This window comes from Colius striatus, chromosome 22 (genome assembly GCF_028858725.1).
Source record: "Colius striatus isolate bColStr4 chromosome 22, bColStr4.1.hap1, whole genome shotgun sequence".
Lineage (NCBI taxonomy): Eukaryota > Metazoa > Chordata > Aves > Coliiformes > Coliidae > Colius > Colius striatus.
Window position 1 is genome coordinate 9,116,226 of NC_084780.1, and position 24,885 is coordinate 9,141,110.

The 24,885-nt window shown below is 47.4% G+C and overlaps 1 protein-coding gene across 4 annotated transcripts; it reads left to right on the forward strand.

Annotated features, from left to right (window-relative positions):
- Positions 1-428: 428 nt before the first annotated feature.
- Positions 429-24,797, forward strand: SLC26A9 (solute carrier family 26 member 9). Of its 4 annotated transcripts, XM_010199677.2 has the most exons (21): positions 429-523; positions 7,383-7,509; positions 8,522-8,661; positions 8,958-9,068; positions 9,362-9,537; positions 10,335-10,499; positions 11,063-11,215; positions 11,613-11,695; positions 11,980-12,127; positions 12,847-12,960; positions 13,397-13,474; positions 13,788-13,883; positions 16,139-16,245; positions 17,693-17,762; positions 17,998-18,090; positions 18,351-18,467; positions 19,035-19,352; positions 19,583-19,637; positions 19,998-20,143; positions 21,062-21,139; positions 21,747-24,797. In XM_010199677.2, the coding sequence occupies exons 2-21, from the start codon at positions 7,385-7,387 to the stop codon at positions 21,792-21,794; spliced, it is 2,421 nt and encodes an 806-aa protein (XP_010197979.1). In that variant the 5' UTR covers positions 429-523; positions 7,383-7,384; the 3' UTR covers positions 21,795-24,797. The 4 variants fall into 4 exon arrangements, with proteins under 4 accessions (XP_010197979.1, XP_061869746.1, XP_061869747.1 ...); XM_062013762.1 differs by lacking the exon at positions 13,788-13,883; XM_062013763.1 differs by lacking the exon at positions 10,335-10,499.
- The last annotated feature ends 88 nt before the right edge of the window (positions 24,798-24,885 follow it).

The window sequence follows — 24,885 nt, forward strand, 5'->3', positions numbered from 1 at the left end:
AAGCGCTCCATTGTCCCTTCGGAGGCAGGGAGCACAGAGGCCGCAGGGAGCTGCCCACAACCCCAGGAACTCCCCCGGGTCAACAAAAGCATCTCCCACCCTGAGGTCGAAAAGGCAAGGAAGGGGGCCTGGGGTGCCAGTGAATATGACCTATTGTCACCAAGAGCATGGAGGGACCTGCAAAGGTGATCAAATGGCCCAGATCTGAGTGGGAAGGGGTGGGGTGAGGGGGGACATCCAAAAAAGCCCTTGTCCCTCTTCAGATCCCTCCTTATCTCCCCAGGCTATCTCCTGGGCTTAGCCCGGGTGTACTTGCTTGCAATTACCTCCTCCAAGCCAATCAGGTGCCGAGCACAGCCCTCAGTCCCCTTGACTGGGGTGATTTATAAATGACTCACTGGCTTCTTTGAGAACAGACCTCTGCACACCTCCTTGGGAGCACCGTTCTCTCAGCCTGGGCTTTCCTGCCACATCTGCAGCTCCCCTCGAAGAATCTGCCCTTCCTCCGCCTGGCGAGGCGCAGGTAACCCAGCTCCAACAATCTGCTCTTTGTCTGGGTGGGCGTGGGGGATTTACACTCTGGTTGCACAGCCACTGGGTGTGAGTTTCAGTATTTGGAGAACTGGTACTTCTTTTTTTTTTTTAATTTCCCCCTCCCCCTTTCTCTTTTTCTCTCTGCTTTTGCAAAAGGGATTTATGGCAGCAGATTTACTTAGGAATTAGCAACAACAAGGATCCAAGACCCTGATTTATGAAGAGAGGTTGGAAGAGCCAAATATGTGAAATAATTATTAGTAGAATAAATCCTGCCATCTTATCCCAGCTGTCTCCTGCTGAGGTCTGTGGGGGGATTCACCTGGCACAAGAGAGGCAATACTGGTGACAGACCCTCTGTTTCTGGATCCCTATTATGATCAAAACTTTCTATGCATGAGACTGTCTAAAGTGGTCTCTGCCCCGAGGATGTTGCAGCCCGAATTAGACTTTGCACATGCAGGCACAGCAAAAAAGGACGTGGAGCCTGGTGCCTGTAGGCAGTGGTTGAAGAGCACTGGTTGTGCACAGGAAACTAACCCAGGCAACGAGTTTTGCTGTGGTGCATGGATGAATGGCATAGTGCAGGGATGCATGCCTGTGGGTGCACAATCAGATTAGAGGGAATTTTAAATCTAGGAATGAGAAGTGCTCACAGACTGAGACTTGTCAGACTGAGTGCAGGGTCTCCAGCTCTTCCCAGTGCCATTTCATGGGGTATTTAAGTCCAGTTTGGGTAGGGTGGCTCATATACAGGCAAGAGAAAATATCCTTATAAGCTGTCTCCATTGTCAGTACTGATCATACAGCTAGGATGCTTTCTGCTCTGGCCTGATAAAATTTGTCCACACCTTATTTGTAAGCAAGCTGAAAAGCTGGGGACCTGTCCTTCTTGCCTTTGGATTGACACTTGTTGCTGGCTGTACAGTATTTCTGCCCCAGGCCAGAGACTTCCAGCAGAGAAATGACATCCCACTCTCTACCTCTGGGGCAGGATGGACCTGGTGACCCCAGAGGTGTTTTTTTCCTTCTGTAAGGGCAAATCCTCAGGGGCGGGAAGCAAGTGCAGGAGCTCTTAGCAGGCACCCTGGATAGGTGTGCACAGGCAGTGCAAGAATGATTGCAGTCTGAAAACTTTTTAATTCCTTGGGATTTGCATTTCCCACCTGCTCCTCAAGGGAGGAGGGCAAGGTCTGTGTCAGAGGCTCGTGGCAGCAAGGGACACCAAAGTTTCACTTCTCCTTCTTTTAATTGCACTTTCCAACCTTTCCTCCTACCCATTGCAGCTACTCTGTCAAGGGAGCAGCAAGGGGATGGGGATGATGGACACCCCACTTTCCAGGGGACAGACTCGGATGCTATTAAGGTCAGGCACTGCTCTCTGCCTGCCAAGGAGCTGGCATTCTGGTCCCAGCACCCAGCAAGATGATACTGTGGGGGACTGCGGGACAGGAAGGTTGGTGGTTTTCAGAGGATTGTGATGGGGCCATATGTATCTGCCGGGCTGCAGCACCGCAGGCCATGTGCCCACTGCCTCACCCCAGCCCAGCCCTCCTCCGCCAGGCACAGCACTGGATGCAACTGCAAAAGTCATGGAGAACATGGGTGGGGTTGAGAACAAGTGGGTTTATCAAACAAATCACAGAAAGAGTGGGCCAAATCTGGCTCAGTTACCCCAGTGTCAGTGCAGAACAGATCCTCTTGTGCCCACAGCATTTACTGCCTTTACAACAGCATGAAAAAGAGCAGAAGCTGAGCTGCTGAGTGTAAGGGTTTTACTTAATAAACACCCTTTGAGCCAAACACTTTGGCTTCACCTTCAGTAGCTGGCAGATGTCTGCAGATCTTATTATTCTGGTTACCAAGCACAGAGCTAGTTGGGTTAGAAACTCGTGTGAAGTGGTACATCAAACATTGGCACGGGCCCAGGGACGGCAGGAGAGGAGTACAGTGCAGTGCTCCTGCCCGGTGGCTGCTCTGGGCTGGGTTGCTTAAAACAAGAAAAGGACCATCTGCCTTATGGAAATCACCTATTTCACACTCCAAATATTTAATCTAAACAAAAAGAAAACATTGATTTCATGCCTGGCTGCTCTGTGGCAAAGGGGCAGGAGTGGAGGAAAGGGATGGCTGCTCCCAAGGGGCACATTAAAGCCAACTCTGCAGCACAGTATGATGAGGTGGGAAGGTGGGAGCTGGAGGGAAGCAAGATGTTTCCTCCCTGTCCCCATGGACTACAGCTCCCTCTGCACCTCACCACCTCAGGTAGGGCTAGTTGGCACCTCTCAGCAACTCTCTCCTTCCTTCACCCTCTCCTTCTCTCTCTGGCTCTGTGTGCTGCTCCTGAAGAATTGAGAAAAAACAGCTAAGTTTTGACTGAACTTTATGGATTCATGTTGCTTTTTCTGAGGCTAAAAAGTCACTTTTGGGAAAGGACATTTCTCAGAACCGATCTCAATGCTCTCCTAGCATCAGCATCTTCTATTTCCAAAGTGCAAAGATTAAGAAAAAGTTAAACCCAATGGACAAATGTATGTATTCAGTGTGTGGCACTATGCAGCAGCTGACTGCTCAGCCCTGCAACACAACCACTGCTTCTCTGCCTCTTCCCCTTCCTCAGATTAGCTGCATTGCTATGAAAGATGTTTTTACTAATATACTTGTCCCAGACACATGAGACCACAAACCTGGTTTTAGCACTACAAGGTACTTTCTTCCCTAGTTGGTTCATTTTCAGATGAATCTTATAGCAACTCAGAGACAAAGGTAAAATCAAACTAAATTGGATCAAAGCGATTTTAACTGTGAGCAAAAAGGTGTGCACATTAAGAGTACCAGAGGAAGATGTGGACTTGAATGAACAAGATCATTGACTCTGAATGAACGGGCCAGGGATCCCTTGGTCATGAGCTCCCAGTGTGGCCTGTAGCTGAGCTCGGTCCTGGCCTGTCTGTGATGCCAGGAGGTCAGAGAGAGTGAACAACTCAGGAGCGCAGGGGTGGATCCAGAGCTGATCGGTGCCCAATAGTGGAGAAGAATTATACAACATCCTTTTGAAATACCTGAACTTACTGATGACAGAAACCTTTTTCCTCCTGCCTGTGCACTTTGCAAGCCCAGCTCAACACTAGCGGCGTGAAAGGGAGAGAGAAGAGGGTGTGAGGCAGGAGGGTGAGTCAGAGTTCAGTTTAGGGGAGCAGCTGGCACTGCAGCATCCAGAACTGCAGCATCCAGCACTGCAGCACCCAACTCTGCAGCCACTCTGTCCTTCCCCATGCCATGCCTCAGGGAGCAAGCACAGCACAGATTTCAGGGAAGGAGATGATGGCTTCCTTGCCTGACCTGGCATGGATCAAGCCCTTTTAACGCATTGCCTCAGGGCTTCCATGGCACCTGCAGCCAGAGTTGACAGTGGGAAGTTGGGGCTTGTGGAGGATGTGATGCTGAAGGCACTGATTCAGGGTAACAGGAGTCAAGACCTTGTCCTGGTGTCGCAACCAAACCCTTGCACCTGTGCTTGCCTTCTTTAGGCAGACCTTGTTTCCTGGGGTAGGGGAGAGCTGCTTTTTGTAACCCTTTCTTGGGCAATGGAGCTGGGAGAGAGATGTTTTTTATGAAGATTCACCCAGGATTTAGCAGAGACCAGACCTCTGAACTCCATCAGCTAAGAAGCAATCAGCAAGGAGATCCACGTGTGCATTGCCGTGTACAACAAAAAAGGGAGATAGAGAGGGGTCAGACAAAGGAGGAAATATTTTTTAGAACACTGTTTTTTTCTCCCTAAATTGTGTCAGAGGCACTCCCTGAATCACACGTAAGTCAGGGATCAAATTGCTTTCCCACTAAATTTTAACTCACACTCCTTGGACTAGAGTGTCTTTTCTGTGCCTCTGCTGGCCACAGAAAGTGGCTTTATGCCAATGGCTCCTTTCAACAGTAGCCCGAAACCTCAATGTGACTTTCCTCTTCCCAAATACAGCTATCACCAGCATAGGGACAGAAGATAAGAGCTTAATAATTGCATTTACATGACCATTGAAAAAAAAAGGTTTGTGCTTGATGTGCACAGGCTGATTAGAACCTGGCAGAGCAGGGATCAGGCATGGCATGGCATGAACTGATGGGACTCTTAGCTGGTGACCTACTGGGACAACATCTTTCACCCACATTGTATTGTTGGAGTTAAGCAGTTCTGCCTTCATTTGTTGTTTGCTTTAAGTATCACATCACAGTTATGTACTTAGTGTGTCACAACTTTCCCAAGACCCCCAGCTCAGTAGACTCAGTAGATCAGAGAGGCCAAACATCACATCTCTCAGCATCATCTGCTCTAAAGCATTTGAGGATTGGGCTTTTTGGAAAGCTTGTAACAAGGGCTCTGCTCTTGGAGCTCTTCCCCTCAGTCCTCATCCTTTAATTCCACATCCATAGTGGAACAGAGCTCTTGGAAAAACTCAGTCCCTGCAACACAGCAATTTACTGGCACTGTGTTTTTCTCTCCACACACATGGTATTGCGTCAGTGTCCTGTCCCAGCTGCAGGATTTAAACCAGCTCTACAGCTTGCTGTGGTCTTATCCCATCAACACCACGACAGCTGGGTTTGCCTTTGGTTCAAGGAGCAGTCACACAGCTCGTTCTCTTTAATTCCAAAATCTCAAAGGTTTAACCTGCTATTTGATCTTGGGCAAGGCCAGTGATAAGACAAGTCAAGAACTTGACGCTGTCTGAGACGCTGACATCATTAGCCTATTTGTTTAAGATGGAATTTAATCATGTGGATATTTTTACTTCTCTACTTGCCTTGTTTATTATTTTTCCTGATTGCCAGCACTTTTGCTCAGTAGTGAAAACTCATTAAACAGCTGTGATATAATTGGCTGATTCAATCTGCCTGATGGCAGGCATACTGCTCACAGCAAGTGATGGAGATGAGCAATAAACCTGAGACTTCTTGCACCAGAAACTGGGCTGAGTTTATCACCTCTTATGAGCTTGTTGCTGAGCCTAGACCTGAGCTTCAAAATAGTCACAAGGGAGAACTGGAAATCTAGAGCAGAGCTGTGGGGCTGGGAACTGGGGAACAGCTGGGCAGACTGAGAACCTGCTCCAGCAATGGGATCTGGAGCAGGGCTATAAGGCAGGAATGTGACCTGCTCATGCGGGAAAACCAGGGAATGGACATTTATTAGATAGGCTTCTGGCATAAGCATGGGAAAGAACCTAGGACACTGCTTAGGCTCAGCCTGCACCAATCCTCTAAAAGGCTAAAATCCGCTTGTAATTGTTCTTGGAAGGATATCTGCAGCTGTAAAGGGGCACCAGAGAAGCCATTGTGTGCATGCCTGCAGACAGCACTGGATTAAGCACCAGATAATGTAGGAAGAGGGATACGTCTCTTCTTTCAGCTATCTGGCCCTCCAATGCCAGAAGCTGGAGTCCCTCCCTCCCACCCTGCATGGGTGCAGATCGGCACCTGGAATCAGAAACACACCATTGCTGGAGCTGTCTTATTGCAAACTGCACTTGATGGCCCCTGTGATCACTAAAGCACCCACTGCAGGAGTGGGGCTGATGACCTCTCTTTCTAAACCCATTAGCTGCTATTTGCATAATGATTCTATTGACCTAAATTCTCCCCAAAGTTTTGGCTGCCTGCATCATACTTTCCTTCCTGCCCTGGACTGCTGGGCCACTCTGCTACATCTTACTCATGTCTTCCAGCCACCACTCCAAGGTAACTGATTATCAGTGAGCAGTAGCATTAGTCTGAGGGATGGCCATTCTGCTCATCCTGGTTCTGCCAAGTCTGATGTGCACCGGGTGTTTCAGCCGTACCCACAGTGCCAAAAAGGGGGGAAGGGAGGATCTGGCACGTTCAAATCACTCTATAAGCTCTCAGCAACCTGGATGTTGTTTCTTGATGTGTTCTCCTGACTGAATCACCGTCTTTTTCCACCCCCTCTTCTACTCCCATGTTGGGCAATGACCCACTTAGATACATGCCATACCACAAATAATTACCAAGATCCTTCTTTTATATCTGACCACTTCCTCCCTCCACTCCCAGCCTCTCCAGTACGTAATGATTCTCCCCTCTTGCCAGGTATGGATGTCATAGTAAAATAAGGGTTCTCTGAAGTTCATCATCTTTCTCTGGTGAGACCCAGATACTGGGCAGGACTAGCCTATCCAGATGTTTTGGCATCCTCATCACTGAAATGAATTAGCAGCAGTTCTCTCTCTGCACATCACTTCCTAGAATAAACCAAGGACTCACCTGCAGCCTTTCATGGCAAGTGAGAAACAGGAAGGCAGGTGAATGCAAATGAGACCACTCAGCACTGCAGCAGGAACACCTTGGATGGGAACTAACTGCCTTTAATCTCGGTGCCGGTACCTACCATTGCAAACTGTGTCAGGGCTGCCCGGCATTGCAGAGTCTTGCCAACCCCACGGGCAGATGGTGAAATTGAGGCACGAGGAAGGTCAAGTGACTTGCCCAAGGCAAAAAGGCAGTCACTGGTGGAGCTAAGATTAACACCCATGCTCATCTGCCAGACAATCCAGGACAAACTCTCGGCTTCTTCAGGTGACATTGCTCATCAGCATCACCTCAAAATAGCTGCTAAAAACTCCTGTGCTGGGGAGCAACAGCCCCCAGTCCTGGAGAAGCCACTCCCAGGACCTGCCTCTGCGCCACAGGGAAACTATTTAGGGTGGAGATGTTCGGGGAGGGCTCCCAGACGCTGGAGGTGTCCAGTCTGTTATACTGCAGGTGGGGCCAGCTTCAATCACATTCTTGGCTTTGCTTTTTTCTTTTTTCTGGGAAAAATTTCCATGATCCAGAGATGAACCACGCCAGGCCTCGCTATGTCATCGATCGTCCCGCGTATTCCGTCAGCCTCTTCGACAAAGAGTTTGAGAAGAAAAGTAGAAGTTACCCCATTGGGGAAAAACTGAAAAACCTTTTCAGGTAACAGAGAACACTGTAGCTGGGGCAAATGTAAACCAGATTTGGGCTGGAATTGGGATATAATTCAGACTTGGGGATATAGCTCCTGTTTTTATCCTGGGAGACATTCCCTGTGATTTTCAGGGGGTTGATGGATGAAAGGAGAAATGCAAATTGTACTGAAGCAAGTGAAACTGGTTACTCTTTCCACTGTCTCAGCTATTAGGCTGCAAGGCAAATGAGCAGAACAGTTTGCACTGAGTCCATTTGGGATTTGGGGTTCTGTTTTCCAAATTGTTTTAATAACCAAATAGGTACCACTGGTGACATATGTATGGGTGTGGGGATTAACTCTTTAAGCTTTCCAGCTGCGCCTTCCTTTTATCAGCTTTCTGATTAAAAACAGAACTGGATTCCCGTAAAGAAAGATGAATAATCATGCAAATACAGATTATTAATCCTCTGATTGCTGCCTTGGAAATGTAGTTTCATTCCTTGGGGAACTGAAGGCAGAAATACAGGAGAGACTGTGTATGTTAGTAGGCAGAGACATGAGATGCTGCATGTATCAACCTAGAACCAATATTCTTCCTTCAGATGCACGTGAAGTTTTTTGACCAAGCATCTGAAAAAGTTCATCTTTGGCTCTGTACATGCCCCTTGAATCTCTGAGCTATGCTTCCTCCCTGCAGTTTTCCTATCTGCTATCTAAAGAGTATCGAGAAATTGAGGAGCTAAATCCTCCATTCTGCACAGTTTCTCCTTCCAGCTGTGACAGCATTGGAGACCTCCCACTGAGTCAGACATATCCCCACAATAATCCTCCATGTCATGTCCAGCTAGTTTACTTGCAGGAGACTCGCATTCACAGGGAAAGGCTCTGCACCAAAGACTGGGCTCAGGATAAGGTATAGCAGAAAGGTTGAGATATTCCTAGGAATATTCTTCCTTACCTCCTTGTTTGCTCACTTCCCAGCTTACTTGCTTCCTTCCTTCTCTACTTACTTACATTATTTTTTTTAATCTCCTCTAGATGTTCAGCTTCCAGAGTCAAACTCATCCTCTTTAACCTGTTCCCAATACTTGTGTGGCTTCCCAAGTATAAAATTAAGGACTACATTTTGCCTGATGTTCTTGGTGGGCTCAGTGCGGGAACAATTCAAGTGCCACAAGGTAAGACATAATCGCTTTCTGGGTCACTGAGAGGGGATAACACTTTGCTGTTAAAGGTCTGCAGACAGATTACAGTCTTGGAGAGTTAGCTGCTTTTACTTTTGACTGTGTAAACCTAAGCTCTGCTTCTGACCTGATTGTCCCTATATTTCTCTGTTGTGCCCTTCCTGCTCTCTTTGGTCTCTCTTGCCCAGAGAGCAGCACCTTCTTGGAGCTAATGAGAGTGTGAGCAGAACAGAGGGCTGATGCCAGCTGCACACACCAGGTGACCTGCCTATTTCCTTTGCATCTTCCAGGAATGGCCTTTGCACTGTTGGCCAACTTGCCTCCTGTCAACGGCCTCTACTCCTCCTTCTTCCCCTTGATAACATACTTCTTCCTTGGTGGCATCCATCAGATGGTCCCAGGTAAGAGTTTACAGAGTATCTGGACAAAACAGTTAAATATCATCTGGGAATACTCAGTGTGTCCCAAACCAGAGATGTTTGCACACATCTAGTACATCAGGGGCATTACAGGATCTCCGATTCTGGCTGCACAGGAGGATCTCACCCCAGTGAACTGCTGATGCTTCTTGCTGTAGGGCTGGCTGAGGTGATGGGCTGGGTGACTCGACCTGAGCAGCCTAACCTGCCCAAGTGCCTTCCAGGACATGACACTCTCTAGAGATAACTACTGACATCACTGTGTTGTTCTGTAGGTACTTTTGCAGTCATCAGCATTATTGTTGGCAACGTCTGCAATGAGCTGGCTCCAGAGTCGGACTTCCAGTACTTCAACCATACTACCAATGAGACCAGTGTGAATACCACAGCAATGGAAGCAGCTAGGTTGGAGATCTCTGCCACCTTAGCGTGCCTGACAGCCCTCATACAAGTAAGGACTTGCTGCACCACCTCTGCTGCGTCCTCTGGCCAGAGCTGGCCCACACGCAGTCAGCCAGGTCCTCTCCCTGGGGCAGAGGTGGTGGTAACAGACGCTAGAAGAGGCCCCGCTTCGAAGCGGGTGATCATGGAATCACAGAATACCTGAATGGTGGGGATTGGAAGTGACCTCCAGAGCTCATCCAGGGCGACCCCCTGCTAAAGCCGATTCCCTTCGATTAGGGGACACAGGAACATGTCCAGGAGGGTTTGGAAACCTCCCGAGAAGGAGCCTCCACACCCTCCCTGGGCAGCCTGGGCCAGGGCTCCCTCACCTCAGCACCAAAGGAGTTTCTCCTTGTGTTTAAATGGAACTTTTTGTGTTCCAGCCTGTGCCTGTTACTCCTTATCCTGTCACTGGCCACTATGGGACTAGTTTAGTGACTTGTTTACAAGTGACTAGTTTAGTGACTAGTTTAGTCCTGTAGTGTGATGCCTCAACATAGAGGTTTTGGGGGGGATCCCATCTCAGCTGTGGTCTTGGTGTGTAATTCCTCAAACGGACTTTCCAAAAGTGAGGCCAGCCCCTGGGGCTGGGCTGCAGCTGGCGGTGACACCCCAGCACCCTGCAGCAAGCCTTTTCCCAGCCCTGCTCCGGAAGAGTCTGTCTGTCCAGCTGCTGCTGTGGCTGCATGGGAGGGATGTACTCTCTCAGCAAAGCTGCCTACCTGACACGGGCATGCTCACATGCTACTCCTCACCCTGTCAGGCTGGCATGCTTCTAGTAACACCTTTTCTGTCCTACCATAGCTGTGCCTGGGATTCGTGCAGTTTGGCTTTGTTGCTATCTACCTCTCAGAGTCTTTCATCAGGGGCTTTATGACAGCAGCAGGGCTGCAGATCCTCATCTCCGTGCTCAAGTATGTCTTCGGCTTGACAGTCCCATCTTACACCGGGCCCTTAGCTATCGTCTATGTAAGTGGGTGCCCTGCATGGGGGCCTTCCCTGCACCTCCTCCCCTGGTGACCACCACTCCGCGGGCACCACTGGCAGCCCTGCAAGGGAAAGGGGGGTTTGCAGAGAAGGAAAGGGTGGAAGGAGGGTGAATACAGCTGCACCATTCCCAGCCCAGCACACCTACATCACTGCCATTTCCTATGTAGTATTATCTGAGTCCTTGTCTGCTAGATTCTAGTTAGAAATAATGAAACAGGTTTGTGATTTGGGGAGAATATAAACTGTGTTTCTTTACAGCAAGAGCCTCACACAATTACTAGCAACAGAAACTTTTCCTATGACTAGGTTGACCCATTTCTGGGCTTTCCAGCATCTTCCACAGATGCATCCTCCATTGATGCAGCTAGAAGTGCATTTAACCAGATAGCAGAGACCCAGGGCTGGTTGCTGATCTCTCAGCAGCAGGGTTTCTAGCATTTCTCTCACCCTTCTCACAGGGTGTTTGCAGTTGATTATGGTAACAGATGTTCTCCAGAGGCTCTTGTTCCCCATGACACCTTCTCCTCTTCTCTCCCCTTTAGACATTCATTGATATTTGTAAAGGTCTGCCCAAAACCAATGTGGCCTCCCTGGTCTATGCCTTGGTCAGTGCTATGCTTTTGATCATTGTCAAGGAGCTCAACCTAAAGTACATGAAAAAGATCCGGATGCCCATCCCTATGGAGATCATCATTGTAAGTGATGTAAGAGCTGTCCTTGGATCCTCCAGGAGACAGTCCTTCCCCTTACAGCCCTGGGACACCCACTTATGCTCACAGCAGGCCCATCACACAGAGAACCTACACAGTGAATGTGATATGACATCCACATCATATGTGGCTTGGGTTCAGAGACTGGGCCATCCTCAAGGAGGATACCTCTAATGCCCAGCTCATCCCTGTTAGACTGTACTTGCATCTTGATGATGCTGGAGATGGGGAACATAACTCCTCCTGCGGAGGCTCTCTCTTTCCCTAGCCCAAATTTGGTACTAATTTTCTTCTGTCAGCCGCAGGAGCACAGCAAGGTTTGTGCTTCTGAAAGAGCTCATACTCTTTCCGCTTACTGCTCTTTTATTCTCCATACTTTCAGGTGATAGTTGCGACTGCAATCTCCGGCAGCTTCAACATGCCTGAGAAGTACGGCATGCCAATAGTTGGGAAGATCAGCATGGGGTAAGTGAATGTGCAAGCCTGACTCAACTTCCAGATCATTTTCCTTCCTCCTTCTCCTCCTGCAGCCTGGAAAATAACTCATTCTTCCCTGCTGTATGACAGTCTCTTCCCAGAACTGTCAGGCAGCACTGCTGCATCTTGTTTCACGGTTGCCACCATCCACTCAAGCTGTCCAAAGTGTAGACACAGATTATGCCATTCCTGAACCCACAAGCTCCTCACACACTCCACTGGCCTCCAGACACCAGTGTCACAATCGCTTTTCCTCTCCGCTCTGAGTGCAGGTTCCCAGAGCCAACCCTGCCCCTGGTGAACAAGTGGAAAGATATGATCGGCACAGCTTTCTCACTGGCCATCGTGAGCTACGTGATCAACCTGGCCATGGGGAGAACGCTGGCAGCCAAGCACGGCTATGACGTGGACCCCAACCAGGTAATGCTTGGTCTGGAAGGACATGGTTAAGGGCTGCTCCCCTTGCTCTCAGGCGTGAAAAGAAAACCTCGCTGAATGAATGGGATGCTTTCAAATGTTCAGACGTGCTGCTCCTATGCATGAAGGTTCATGTGGCAGCTTGCCACGGAGGGGTCGAAAGGACATGGCAGATTCATCTCCCATGGGCTGAAGAGAGCCTGAAAAAGGGGAAAGATACTTAGGCTGAGCTCTCTGCTTTGCTGTCCCTCTAAGACCTGAGGCTTCAGCCCTGACTGCTTGCACAGACAGCATTTTAGCAGGTTGTTGGAGCACCACTGGGCAGATACATTTCTCATTTCATTTGCAGCGAAAGACCTGGATTCCTGGTGTGTCACCTAGATACTGTGAGAGGAAGACATTAAATAATCCTCTTTTGTTATCACTGGAACGGTGGCAACTTTCAATAACAGCCACGCATACCACATGAAGCCCTGCCCTTAGTGTGTCACTAGATGACAACGTGTTTATGTGGAATTGTGCTTCCAGGTTTCCCCACTACACCAGAGGCCATTCCAGCTCTCACTGGAAGGAAATGTTCTGGGATGCACTGCAGGGTCCCTTCCCTGGCCACACAAACCCCAGACTCAGGCACCTGCTCTCCCACCTGGCAGCTCACAGGCATTGTCAGGGCTGTGCAGTCAGCTGTCCTTTCTGATGACAGGATTCCTCTCTCTCCACAGGAAATGCTGGCCCTGGGCTGCAGCAACTTCTTTGGATCTTTCTTCAAAATCCATGTGATCTGCTGTGCTCTCTCCGTCACTCTCGCCATCGATGGAGCAGGAGGGAAATCACAAGTTAGTACCTCCTCCTCCTCTCTTCCCTATGTGACCCTACTTGACCACAAACCCCTGCAGCTGCCAGCTGTGTGCTGCCAGCCTGGCATCACTGCTGCAGGTCTGGAGAAGTTCCATATATGAATGCTTCATGTTGCTGCTGTTAGAGCAGAATTTCCTTCCTCCTTAACCCCATTTTGTTCCACAGGTAGTTCTTTGTATTGGTCACAGACATAGAGCTGTCGATCTGCATTCCCAGTCTGCCTTCCCCCAGTTGAGCAGAGCTACTCTGTGAGATCTGCAACGTCCTAGCCCAGTTCTTGGAGATAATCATCTGCTCACATTAAATGCTGTAGGGACCAGTTGCATCACTGGCTAAAGCACCAGAAGAAAGACCCAGAGGGGGATTAGGAAGACCTTAACATTTTGCTGAAATTATTTATTTATTTTTTTACAGGTGGCAAGTTTCTTTGTGGCCTTGGTGGTCATGGTGACCATGCTGGCTCTGGGGATCTACCTCGAACCTCTTCCAAAGGTAACATAAACATCTGCACACACCGCGTGGCTGTTGCGTCACATACTTTACACACCCAGGTGAAGGCACAGTCTCCTTCCAAAAACCCCTGATGCAAACTGCTGCACAGCACAGTTTGTTCCTGGACAGGGGTCCTGTCTGCTCCGAACCCCTGAAAGCAAGAATAGTCTAAATTATCACGGTCAGATTCAAGTGAGATCTTTGTGAATGTGACTTTCCCATTCCTTCATGGTAACTGGACACGACAAAAAACATGTGCTGCAAAACATGGCACATGCCTACCCTAGCTGACACCATCCCCTCTCCTCTGCAGTCTGTCCTGGGAGCCCTCATAGCAGTGAACCTGAAAAACTCCCTCAAGCAGCTGGCTGATCCCTTCTACCTGTGGAAAAAGAGCAAGCTGGACTGCGTGAGTGCCTGGGGATGAGTGGGAGGCATTGCCTGCCTTACACTGCAGCTCAGAGGCAGGCGAGCAGCTTTGCCCTCCAGCAGGATTTTGGGGGATGGAGGGGAGTCCCTTGAGAAGGTGGGTTTTGCCCTTTCAGTGTGATCATGCTTCCAACCCCTCACCAAGGAGGTCTGCAGCAGCAGCAGAGCTGTCCTGCCCAGCTGAGCACTCTCATGCTTAGCACACGTATCAGAGAGCTCTGAACTATTACCTGCTCTGTTTAAATGCCAATCAACTGCAGAAGCCTGTTTGCCCAGAACTAGCCAAACCGGCCCTGCTCAATATCTAGGAGTCATGACTTAAAAACTCACACAATAGCCCTCCAGGGTAAGGAGAGCCCTTCACAGTGATAAGGACTCCAGGCACTGGTTGATGTATAAACCCAGGCAGGGGGTGCGGGGGAGTGAGAACGGAATTTGGAAATGTCTGACATAAAAAGACAGTGTTTGAACAGGACTCCCATGGCTGAGTGATGTGTGTGGACACTGAGCCAATATCCTGTCAGGTCCCAACAAACTGCCTTATCAGAGAAATCAGGAGTCCAAATGGGCTGACCTGAGTCATCACAAGCTTTCCCAAAATACCCTTCAAACAGCTGTTGGAGAAGAGATGGGTGAGCAGTCCAGTCAGAGGTTTCACAGGGGTGTGACCACGATGTGAAGGTACACTCCAGCAACAGGGCATGAGCTACAAAAAAAGAGTCCATGCTTAGGAGTGAACCTGGCAGACTACCGGACCAGGAATGCGCGAGGTCTGAGCTGCCGCAGTTACGCAGGCCAGAACAGCAGCATGGGAATGCTGCTGAGGGGAAGATGCGGTTAGCCAGGAATCATTTATGGCAATTTAAGCACATCTTGGAGTGAGTTCTACTGATGCCTACTGGGTAGGATAGAAGGTCTTGGTTGGCTCTAGCAACTCATGTGAGGTTGCCTTTTATCAGAGCTCACAGAAAGGAACACAGACCAGGCCCACTGGCTCCACAGCCCCCAGCCCAAAGCCCGGGGAGACTCCTGAGTGGAGATGCGTGCTGCTACCTGGGAAACAGCCTGCACTATGTCTCTGCCAGACATGGTCACCACAGCAGAGGTGGACAGGTCTCATAAACTTCCTGTCAGAAACCTCTTTGGTTTGCCCCATGTGAATTACCTGTCATTCATGGCACAGACCCATTGCCTCAGCTGTGCTGTGTTTCCACTGAGCTGCTGGAGCAAAGCTCTTGCTGCCAGCAACCACAGACAGCCCATGGCTGCAGAGAGCATAGGGACCGGGCAGATGCCAAAGGAGTGAACTGCATTCGCCTGACCTTAATCTCCCTGGAATTTGAACTAGATTCAGCATCCTGTCCCATAGAGGGAACAGTCTTTCTGGGTGATGTCAGACCATCGGTGTTCATTACCTCAACTCTCGCTGTGTTTCAGTGCTAACTGCAGAGACTACTCTGCAGATTCATCCCAGTGTGGTCTAAATGAAGCCCTTACTTGCCATTTATATACAGTATGTGTATAAATTAAGATCTTGAAATCATCAAATTTACTCTGATTTGTCCAAGGTCAAAATTAGATTTAATCAGTCTTGAGAGTGGCATTATAGTAACCTGAAAATGGTTCTTGGAGAGCATGTTTATGTGTTTAGGCAGGACTAACTTCATACAGAAGGAGATGCGTGAGATCGAACATTAAAAAATGAGAAATGACATAGCTCTGAGCTAAGGAGAGCAGCTTTTGGTATGCTTTATCATACTTTGTCACCAAATCTGCTCTGTGCTCAGTTCATCTGTAGTAGGTGCTCAGGTGATTTTCAGAAAGATGCCCATTCCTTCTGAAATGCTCTGACGGTCAGCAGGAGCTTTCTTGGGGCTGGGAGCAGTTACTGCACAGCAGATGGTCTCATCTGGAGGACCCTTTTCTTGACAAGTTAGGCTGGTACTTTTGGAACTGGATGAGTGGTGCAGGTGTTTGTGCAGCTGTGAAGAAACGCACTGCCTGCTTTTGCAGCTGAAAAACTGGGGCTTCTGGAAAGCTTCCCAGCAATGATGGTTCACACAAAAACATGCAATAAACCGTATCATTGGAACAGATGCAGAATTCAGGTCTTGGTCCTTTAATCCTGAGCTGTGATGTTCTCCAGAATATCAGCAGAGAGCTATTTTCCATCCATCACTGCGCTCTAGCCCATGGTACAGTAAAATGACCTGCCACGCTCTTCTCTTTCTGCAGCTGGTCTGGCTGGTGAGCTTCCTGTCTGCTTTCTTCCTGAGCCTTCCCTACGGAGTTGCTGTGGGCGTGGGATTCTCCGTGCTGGTTGTGGTTTTCCATACCCAGTTGTAAGTAACAACTCCAGGCAATGCCATAGGCTGGGGCAGAGGGGATGAATGAAAAGCTGCCCAGAGGGAAAGGACCTGGGAGGTTTAGAATCATAGAATCATTACAGTTGGAAAAGACCTTTAAGATCATCAAGTCCAACCACTAACCTCACATTGCCAAGCCCATCACTAAACTAAACTATGTCCCTCAGCACCTTATCTATGCATCTTTTAAATATCTCCCAGGATGGAGACCCCACCATTGTTGGTTGACAGTGACTGAACATGAGCCAGCATCATGCCCAGCTGGGCAAGAAGGCCAAGGGCATCCTGGCTTGGATCAGCACTGGGATGGCAGCAGGTCCAGGGCAGGGATTATTTCCCTGTGCTGGGTCCTGGTGAGGCTGCAGCTAGAGGGCTGTGCTGAGTGTTGGGCCCCTCACTCACTGCCAGAGGGATAATGAGGGGCTGGAGCGTGGCCAGAGCCGGGCAGCTGGAGAAGGGGCTGGAGCACAAGGGTGCTGGGGAGGGGCTGAGGGAATGGGGGTGTCCGGCCTGGAAGAGGCTGAGAGGAGACAGGAGCACTCTTAGCAACTCCCTGACAGGAGACTGGTGTGGTGATATTGGTCTCTTCTCCCAAGTAATAAGAGACAGGACAAGAAGAAATGGCTTTGAGCTGCACCAGAGGAGGTTTAGACTGGAAAACAGGTATAACTTTTTTCCCTAAGAGGATTGACAGACACCATCCCAGGCTGTCCAGGGAGGTGGAGGAGTCCCCAGCCCTGAAGCCATTGCAAAGCCATGGACCTGAGGTGCTGAGGGCCGTGGGCTTGGCAGGGTGAGGGGAGGGCTGGGACTCGATGAGCTTAAAGTGTTTTTCCAGTCAAAATGATTCTGTGGTTCTATGATCTACAAAGTACTGGTGTAGCTACCAAAACCAAAAGAGAAGCAAAATCTCCCAGCTGTAGAACAAGCGACAGATTACTTTTATAACTGACCTCTGGCCCGAGTTTGAGAGGAACGTGTGGCAGGAGCCTGCGGGAGTGCAGGTGTCCTCCTTGGCCCCTGGAATGTGCAAACAGGAACGTCTGGAGCTAACTCACTGCCTGCATTCCCACTCCTGTGCATGGTTAGACGTGTGCACATCCCAAGGCAGAGGGAACTCATAAGTTATTTGCTTCAGCACAAAAAGCTACCTGCATCATTCACAGCAGAAAATCCTGCTCATAAAAAGAAAGAGCTCTGTATAATGTGCAGAACTGTTTTTAATCCATCAAAGACCTTTATTAATATTTCCCAGTCTGGGATCTCAAACTGCTGACTCTTTTTTTGCCCTGTAGACTCTGCAGGGATGAAATCTAAGCAATTTCATAAAGCAAATTTTCAAATCCCAGTATGGAATGTGAAGCAAAGCAGTTTTCTACCCCTGCAACATTTACTCTAATTCTGATCACCTCTTTTCTTGTAGCCGTAACGGCTCTGCCCTGGGCCAAGTAACTTCCACAGACATCTACAAGAATCCTAAGTCCTACAACAAGGTAAGCAGAGGCTAAAGCAACATCACAGGAAATGCTGTTCTTTGCCATTGGTATCCAATGTGACCAGGAAATGTGAGTTCATGTTTCTGTCGCAGTGAGGTTGACTGCTGCTTGTTTCAGGAGTAGCAGGAGAGCTGCTGTTCAGTTTGACCTTCCCCATTATCTGCTGCCCGTGTCCCGAGCCACCCTGCACACCCCACATCAGGCCTGGTTTGAGCTCTTGTCTCTGTTGCAGGTACATGAACTTAACGGGATTAAAATAGTGACCTACTGCTCGCCACTCTATTTTGCCAATTCAGAGATATTTCGTGAGAAGATTATAGCCAAGGTGAGCAATGCCCTAACAAACTTCTGCTTGCAGCCAATTCCCAAAGGCCCTTACTCTCTCCGAGGATTAAGCCTTGGATAATGACAAAAGATGGTCGGTCACATCTATCCTCTAGTCTTCCATCCTTTTCCCCCTGGTCTTCAGGACTGTTTGTAGACTTCACCTTATAGGTGCCACAGGCTGGGACATAGCAGGAAAGAAACAGCAGTTGCTGACCATGGATCTGAACAGATTCAAAGAAAACTTTCTCTTTTCCACAGACTGGGGTGGATCCTGGTAAAGTGTACTTAGCCAGGAAGAAATATGTGAAACGGCAGGAGAAGGGGACAGCACCACCCCCACCAAAGCTACCAAAATTCCTACTGAAGCAGAACAAGGTAACTCAGTTTGGGTTCCTGTGTTGATGATAAGACCTCAAGTCCCCATCAAACAGCTCCTCTTGACATAGGATTTTCTGCAGCCTTCCTAGTCACGTTCCACCTCTCATACCTCCTTTCCTTCCCACCCACAACTCCATTCCTTCCAAAAGTCAAAACTTTAAGATACTTGAGAAGTGAAAATACTTGAGAGCAAGAAAGCCATAGAGACTAGAATGGAAACATGGTCAACAATGTGCTAGAAACTAGGCTTGCCTTCTTTCTCTAAGGATATATCTATGTCAGCGTTTCAGTTTAAAAATGCCCTTTAGAAGCCCAGTTCACAGTCACCCCAGCTCCATTTGGTTTGCATTGCTGAACAGTCTTCAAGTATGTGAACACGAAGCATTTAAAATTAACTCAGCATACTCCAACCCCAAGGGACATTCAGTCTAGTACTAGGCTGGAGTTAGTCCAGATTAAAACACTCAATGTCACTGAATACTTCCGTTGCATTCACATGTCAGGACTTCAGCTTGTGCTGATGTTTGTGCCCTGCCCTGACTGTGCATTTCTGCTTTGCTGTAGACCTTGTCTTTACAAGAGCTCCAGAAAGATTTTGAAAGCACCTCTCCAACAGATACCAACAACAACCAGACGTCTGTTAATGGTGTCAGCATCTCCTATGTCACATTCCATCCACCTGCCAACAGTGCTGGGCAAGTGCACACCTCCAGTGAGCTGGGCAGCACCACTACTCTGCAAGGAAGCACTTTCAGTAGCCTCCCCACAGCAGATGTTGACCCTCTGATGACAGCACCACCCTACATCAGCTTTCACACCATCATCCTGGACATGAGTGGGGTCTGTTTTGTTGACCTCATGGGCACGAAAGCACTGGGAAAGGTTAGTTCTGCACTGCAAACATAGCCAAGCAACATATCACCCAGGTACCTTCTACTCTCTTAGGCAGCTCAGATAAGGATGTTTACCCTCCTCAATAGAAGGTTTGTGTGACTTTCTCCTTCAGCATCCCCAGGACATGTGTAACAGCCTGGATAAAAGACTTCATATATAAACACAAAACTGGAGCAGCAGTGTTATTAATCCTCTCTCTCTCCTCTCACCCCTTCTAGTTGTGTTCCAGTTACCAGAAGATTGGGATAAAAGTGTTCTTGGCAAACGTGCATGGTAAGGATCCACAAAGAATGTATTTCCATGTGATCTTCCCCCATTTATGTGCTCCTGACAGACAGGAGATATTTTTGTGTTCTTTATGGAAACTCTGTGAGCTGTCAGCCTTTTGTTGGGCCAAACCAGAACAGATGAAAGAAGAGAACAGAAGAAAGGACAGACAAACAGTGTTCTCCATGTGTGAAATAGGTTCTATCGTTTTGTGATATGACTGTAACATTTCCACATCTAACATAGAAACTCTTCTCTATGCAATCCAGCCTTGCTTTAGCTCAGAGGATCACTGTCAGTCATGCACACCTTCAAAGGCTTCCTGCTTTGGTTTCCTTCTTGTTCATTTGCCTTTCTCTTCTTCAGCCCAGGTCTACAATGACATTAGCACAGGTGGCGTTTTTGAGGAAGGAGGCTTGGACCAAAGTCACATCTTCCTGACAATCCATGATGCTGTTTTGTTTGCACTGGCAAATATCAACGAAATTGTCCACCCGCCCATCTTAGAAGAGGTAAAATATCTCTCTGGGCTTTTTCCAGCTCACAGCACTGTGTCATTAGGTTTACATGCTGCATCAGCACAAAGGAAGAATAATAACACTGCACCTAATAAAGTTTCTTGTTTATCTCAAGTAGTAAAGGTCTGAATCCAACAAAATATTTCATCTCCCAATTATTGCTTATGTGCTACATACCTACTGATCAAATTAATTTCAAGGGGAGTTCAGAAGTGTAAATGCCTTCTGCAAACCCCTCTCTGGGAGATTAATGTTATCCCAGTCTGGAGAATCCAACAAAGCTGTTCCAGCATAAGTCCTCAGTATGGTGTTGGCTGGAAGACACAGCTGCACACAAATGCAGAATTTGTCACTCATACATGAAGGCAAAGAATGTGCCCCTCTCCTTGAATGGACTCAGCATCTATTAATTAATCTTTTAATTGGAGGTCTTCAAGACCCACCTGGATGTGTTCCTATGCGACCTGATCTAGGTGAACCTGCTTCTGCAGGGGGGGTTGGACTAGATGATCTCTAAAGGTTCCTTCCAACCCTACCATTCTATGATTCTATGATTCCCTTGGTTGGAGGAGAAAGGGCTGAGGCAAGAATGTGGCACATGCTGACAAAGCAGGGTCAGACAGGCTATTTCCCCAAATATGGATGGGTTTATTGCATGATTACTGGAGTTGGAACCCGAGCAGTGTTAGTCAGTTATCTTACAAGAATAAGGTATCTCATACGTCGGCAAAGAGACATGCAAATGCCAGCTCGCTCAGAGGTAAACAGTGAAACAGGATTCCCTTTGGGCCTCGTCTTCCTGGGCATTTCCCTTTGAGGATGGATGATACTTTAAGCCTGGGTTAGCAATTTTTTTCATTCCTTTCAACCCTGCACTCTGCTAATTTGTGGATTTAATTCTTTCCCACACAGAGCCCGAGCCAGACGGAGCTCTCTATCTATGATGAGTCTGTGGATGAAAGCAGTGCAGAGTTCAAGAACTTGGAGGAGGTTAGTCCTTATGCCAGGGGTCAGTACTTCAGCTGTGGACATAAGGTGGAAATCAGAAGTTGTGGTTGAGATTGATTAGATGGGAAGTCCCAGTACCAGTGCCAGGAAAACTGGTGGCAACAGTAATGCTTTAAAAGTTAGCTGCAGAAAGAATTTAAAATCTCTGTCCTGAGGAGCTCTATCAGGAACCTGGACGAAGGAGCAGCTAGGCTAGCCCATACACAGCCCTTAATCCATTCTGGGCCACATAGCTCAGGTTCACACTCAGACCTGTGGCCTTCTCCCACTGGGATGAACTTGGAGAACCGGGCTCAAGCCCCAAATAAGGGTCAGTGGTCAAGATTTTCAGCACAGATTTAGTCAATACTGAAGCAATTTGCACTCACTGAACCCAGGTCCCTGGGAAGATATAATCTTCCAGTGCCATCCATACATAGCTGGAGGCAGAGCAACCTCCTCACCACCAGCTTTCCCTCGTGGAGGAAGGCTGGAAAGGGTTGAGGTTTCTGGTAGCATTTTTCTGTGTGACTGAGTGACTGCTGAGCTGCATTGCTGGGTTTGTGCCACAGCATCAGCCCTAACCCAGCGTGCCTTGTGTACCCTCTAGGAGATGTTTGGAAGCATGTTCCACACAGAGACCCAGACAGCTTTGTGAGTGCACAGGGAGTGTCAGTGTGCGGGCAAACTCTCCTGAACAGACTCCTCACTCCCATCCCTTCATGAAGAGCTGCACTTCTACTTGGGGATGCATTAAGTTTGGAAAGCAAGAGGTCATCACACCTCTTGAGCTGATAAATCCCTCCCTCCTCCCTGCTCTGCTTCTGGTATTACGAGCAATGGACTCTGGAGCAGGCAACAGAATTCTACGGAAGCAGGAATTCAGGAAATGCCATCTCATTCATTACAGAAGAGAAGCAAGTTCATTTGAAGGCAGGTGCCTTAACACATGGGACGATTACTCATTATTGCCAAATGCTCTCCTTTGTCTCACAAAATCAAACTCTTCTGCCCACACAGGAATTAGGTAAATTGGGCATCCCCTTCTCTCTTTTCCTCCTCCCTCCTTCCCTGATGAAGTGAAGTACGAGCCTTTCACAGTTTTGATTCACAAGCAAAAGCAACTCTTGAAAGGTGGGGTTACGGAGCTTTGTAAGGTAATGTTGTTCTACAATGTGCACTGACCTTTGGGGTATCTACACAGTAAGTGCAAACCCCTGAATTTCCCACCATCTCTGCCCTTCCTGTGGTCCCTCTTCTTTGAGCCCCTGCACTGCTCTCTCTGTGACCCAGCATCCAAGAAACCACTGCCCCAAACCAATGCTGCATTTTTGGTACCCCAAACATGTTGGTACTCTGTCTCTGTAGGGCTACTTTCTGGATTACTTTTTTTTTTTCTCCTTACTAATAAGGCTGGCTTGTAAGGAGAAACAAGAATTCTGTGTTACCCTGTGTTACATGCATATGTTGTCCTGCCTGCCAAGTGGCTTGAGTACCTGCTCTAAAAACCCAGGGTTCAGTTCAAATCCCCCTTACAATTTTTTTTAGGGATCTTTCTACTGACTGAATGGCACTTCAGCTAAGGCCCTCAGACTGTGAATGGCATGAAAGCATTCATCCCAAGAGTGTTCTGACTCTTCCCTTCTTCTTTTTAACTGAAGCAACTAAAAGTTTTAGTCCAGAACATGGATGAGAACTTCGAGGACAGATTTTTTCCCCAAGTGATTTTGATCACAAAGAGCAAATTCAGGGACAGGAAAGGAAGCCCTCCCTGCACACTTTTCATGATGCCATCGATCCAGAGGAGTAAAACTGAAATTGAGTGTATTTCATGTCTGCAACTAGTGAATGGTCCAAGTGACACTCCTATGTATGCAGAGCTTCTGGTGACAAGCTCTCAGATGGTCACATGTGCAGTAAGAGAAAACTCTTGTCTAGTATGTGATATTTCCATAGCAATTCTCTACTACATGTTTGATGATTTTCACTAAAATCCACCACAGACTGATGCTACCAGGACCATCTACCTCTCAGGCAAACAGGCCTGTCTCACTAACCCAGAGGCGGACAGCTGAGATCTTAAACATTTCTAAAAACCTGACATTCTTTTCTATTTGAATGATGCTAATAACAACTGCTATTTTAGCTTCCTTTTCTGATGCCTTCCCTTCTTATCCGGTGCTGATGTTGTGACAGCAATGACAAGTTGATCATATAAAGCCTGAAAAATCTAAGCATAAGCCAAGTGTTAAAGGGCCCCCTCGTTCTTCGTGCATTTCAGCCTCAAATAAGGTTTTAAAAAAACCTTAAAGACACATAGTGGTGTGTACCAATTTCAATTAAAACCATTACTTTTGTTTGACTTTCAAGTCTTTCTACAAAGTATTTCCAGCACTGTGATAAAACACAAGAGTTAACAAGAAAAACTAACTGTAATGGAAACAAAACTGGACAGTCCGTTATCTTTCCATAACCACAAAATACTAAAAGTGGCCTTAACAATAAAAGTAAATTATATTTTTAAAAGTTATTTCTATGCTATTACCCTAAGATACTAAACATATCATCAAGCTCTAATGTACCATTTTGAAGTACATATACATCATTGAGCTGATTGGCTAGCCGACTGCTAGAAGGCTTTCTGCAGAGAGAAAGGGAGGCTTTCCTACAGCTCCTATATGTGTCTTTTTTAAGGAAAAAAAATGCATCATGAACCATTATAGATGGACAACCATTAAAGGAAACAACATCAGGATCCTGCAAGTTTGGCATTATGTAACACCTCATTATCTAAGTTGCCATTTCGCTACCTCATCAGTTTCTGATTATGTGGTGCAGGGGAGAGTAATAAAGCGAAAGGAGGTTAGTTTCCAAAAGGAAAAACCCACTAATTAACAATTATTACTTATTTTAATCTTAGAGAGTGGTGATTTTTTCCAGAAATGTGTATAGCTTGTTCTAGAATGTAAAATCAAGTGATTCATTCTCTTCACTTACTTGTTTTTAAAAAAGCAACAAAGAAATTGATGCAACAGAACAAGAAACTATCCTACAGTAGCTAATCAATATTTATCTATCTCTGAGGTGGCATCACATTAAATGAAGAAAATTCGACTTGTCCGTTCTTCATTCAGGGTTAATGACAGGAGGCTGAATTCACAGTCTCAGGGCCTGACAGGCCAAGTGGAGGAAGCCTCAGAGCAACAGACCATGTATAAAAAACAAATTGTTTTTCTTGAATGTCCTACAAGTATAATGGATGGAATGTCAAGGAAGAAGGCTTTGAAGTGGTGGCAACTCTATGATTCTGATGATCTAAGAAGGATATCTTATTTCTGTAGCTGTGGGCCAATTCTGGCAATAAATGTAACACAACAGTGGGCAACCAGCATTGCTGGAGGCACAATGTGGCAGGTTCATAGTCTTAATTTCCAAGGCCCTGGGCAAGAGAATTAGGGAAGCTCAAATTCGTGCTGGGGTAAGAAAAATTTCATTTCCAGTATCCCTTTATTGTTCCACCAACAGTGATGTCGATATGTAATGGCTCTGAAGCCTTACTGGGAAATGCATGATGTTTAACCAGCTCGGAAATATCTGTAATTTATTTAATTTAATATTGGTTTTGTTCTTTTTTTGATAATAAAGAATGTGTGAACAATCATCTACTTCTTCTGCTGATCTGAGAGCAGGCTTTCCACAGCAGCTCCAACCAGTACTGAGCATCTCGGGGCAGTTTACACCAGAGGAAG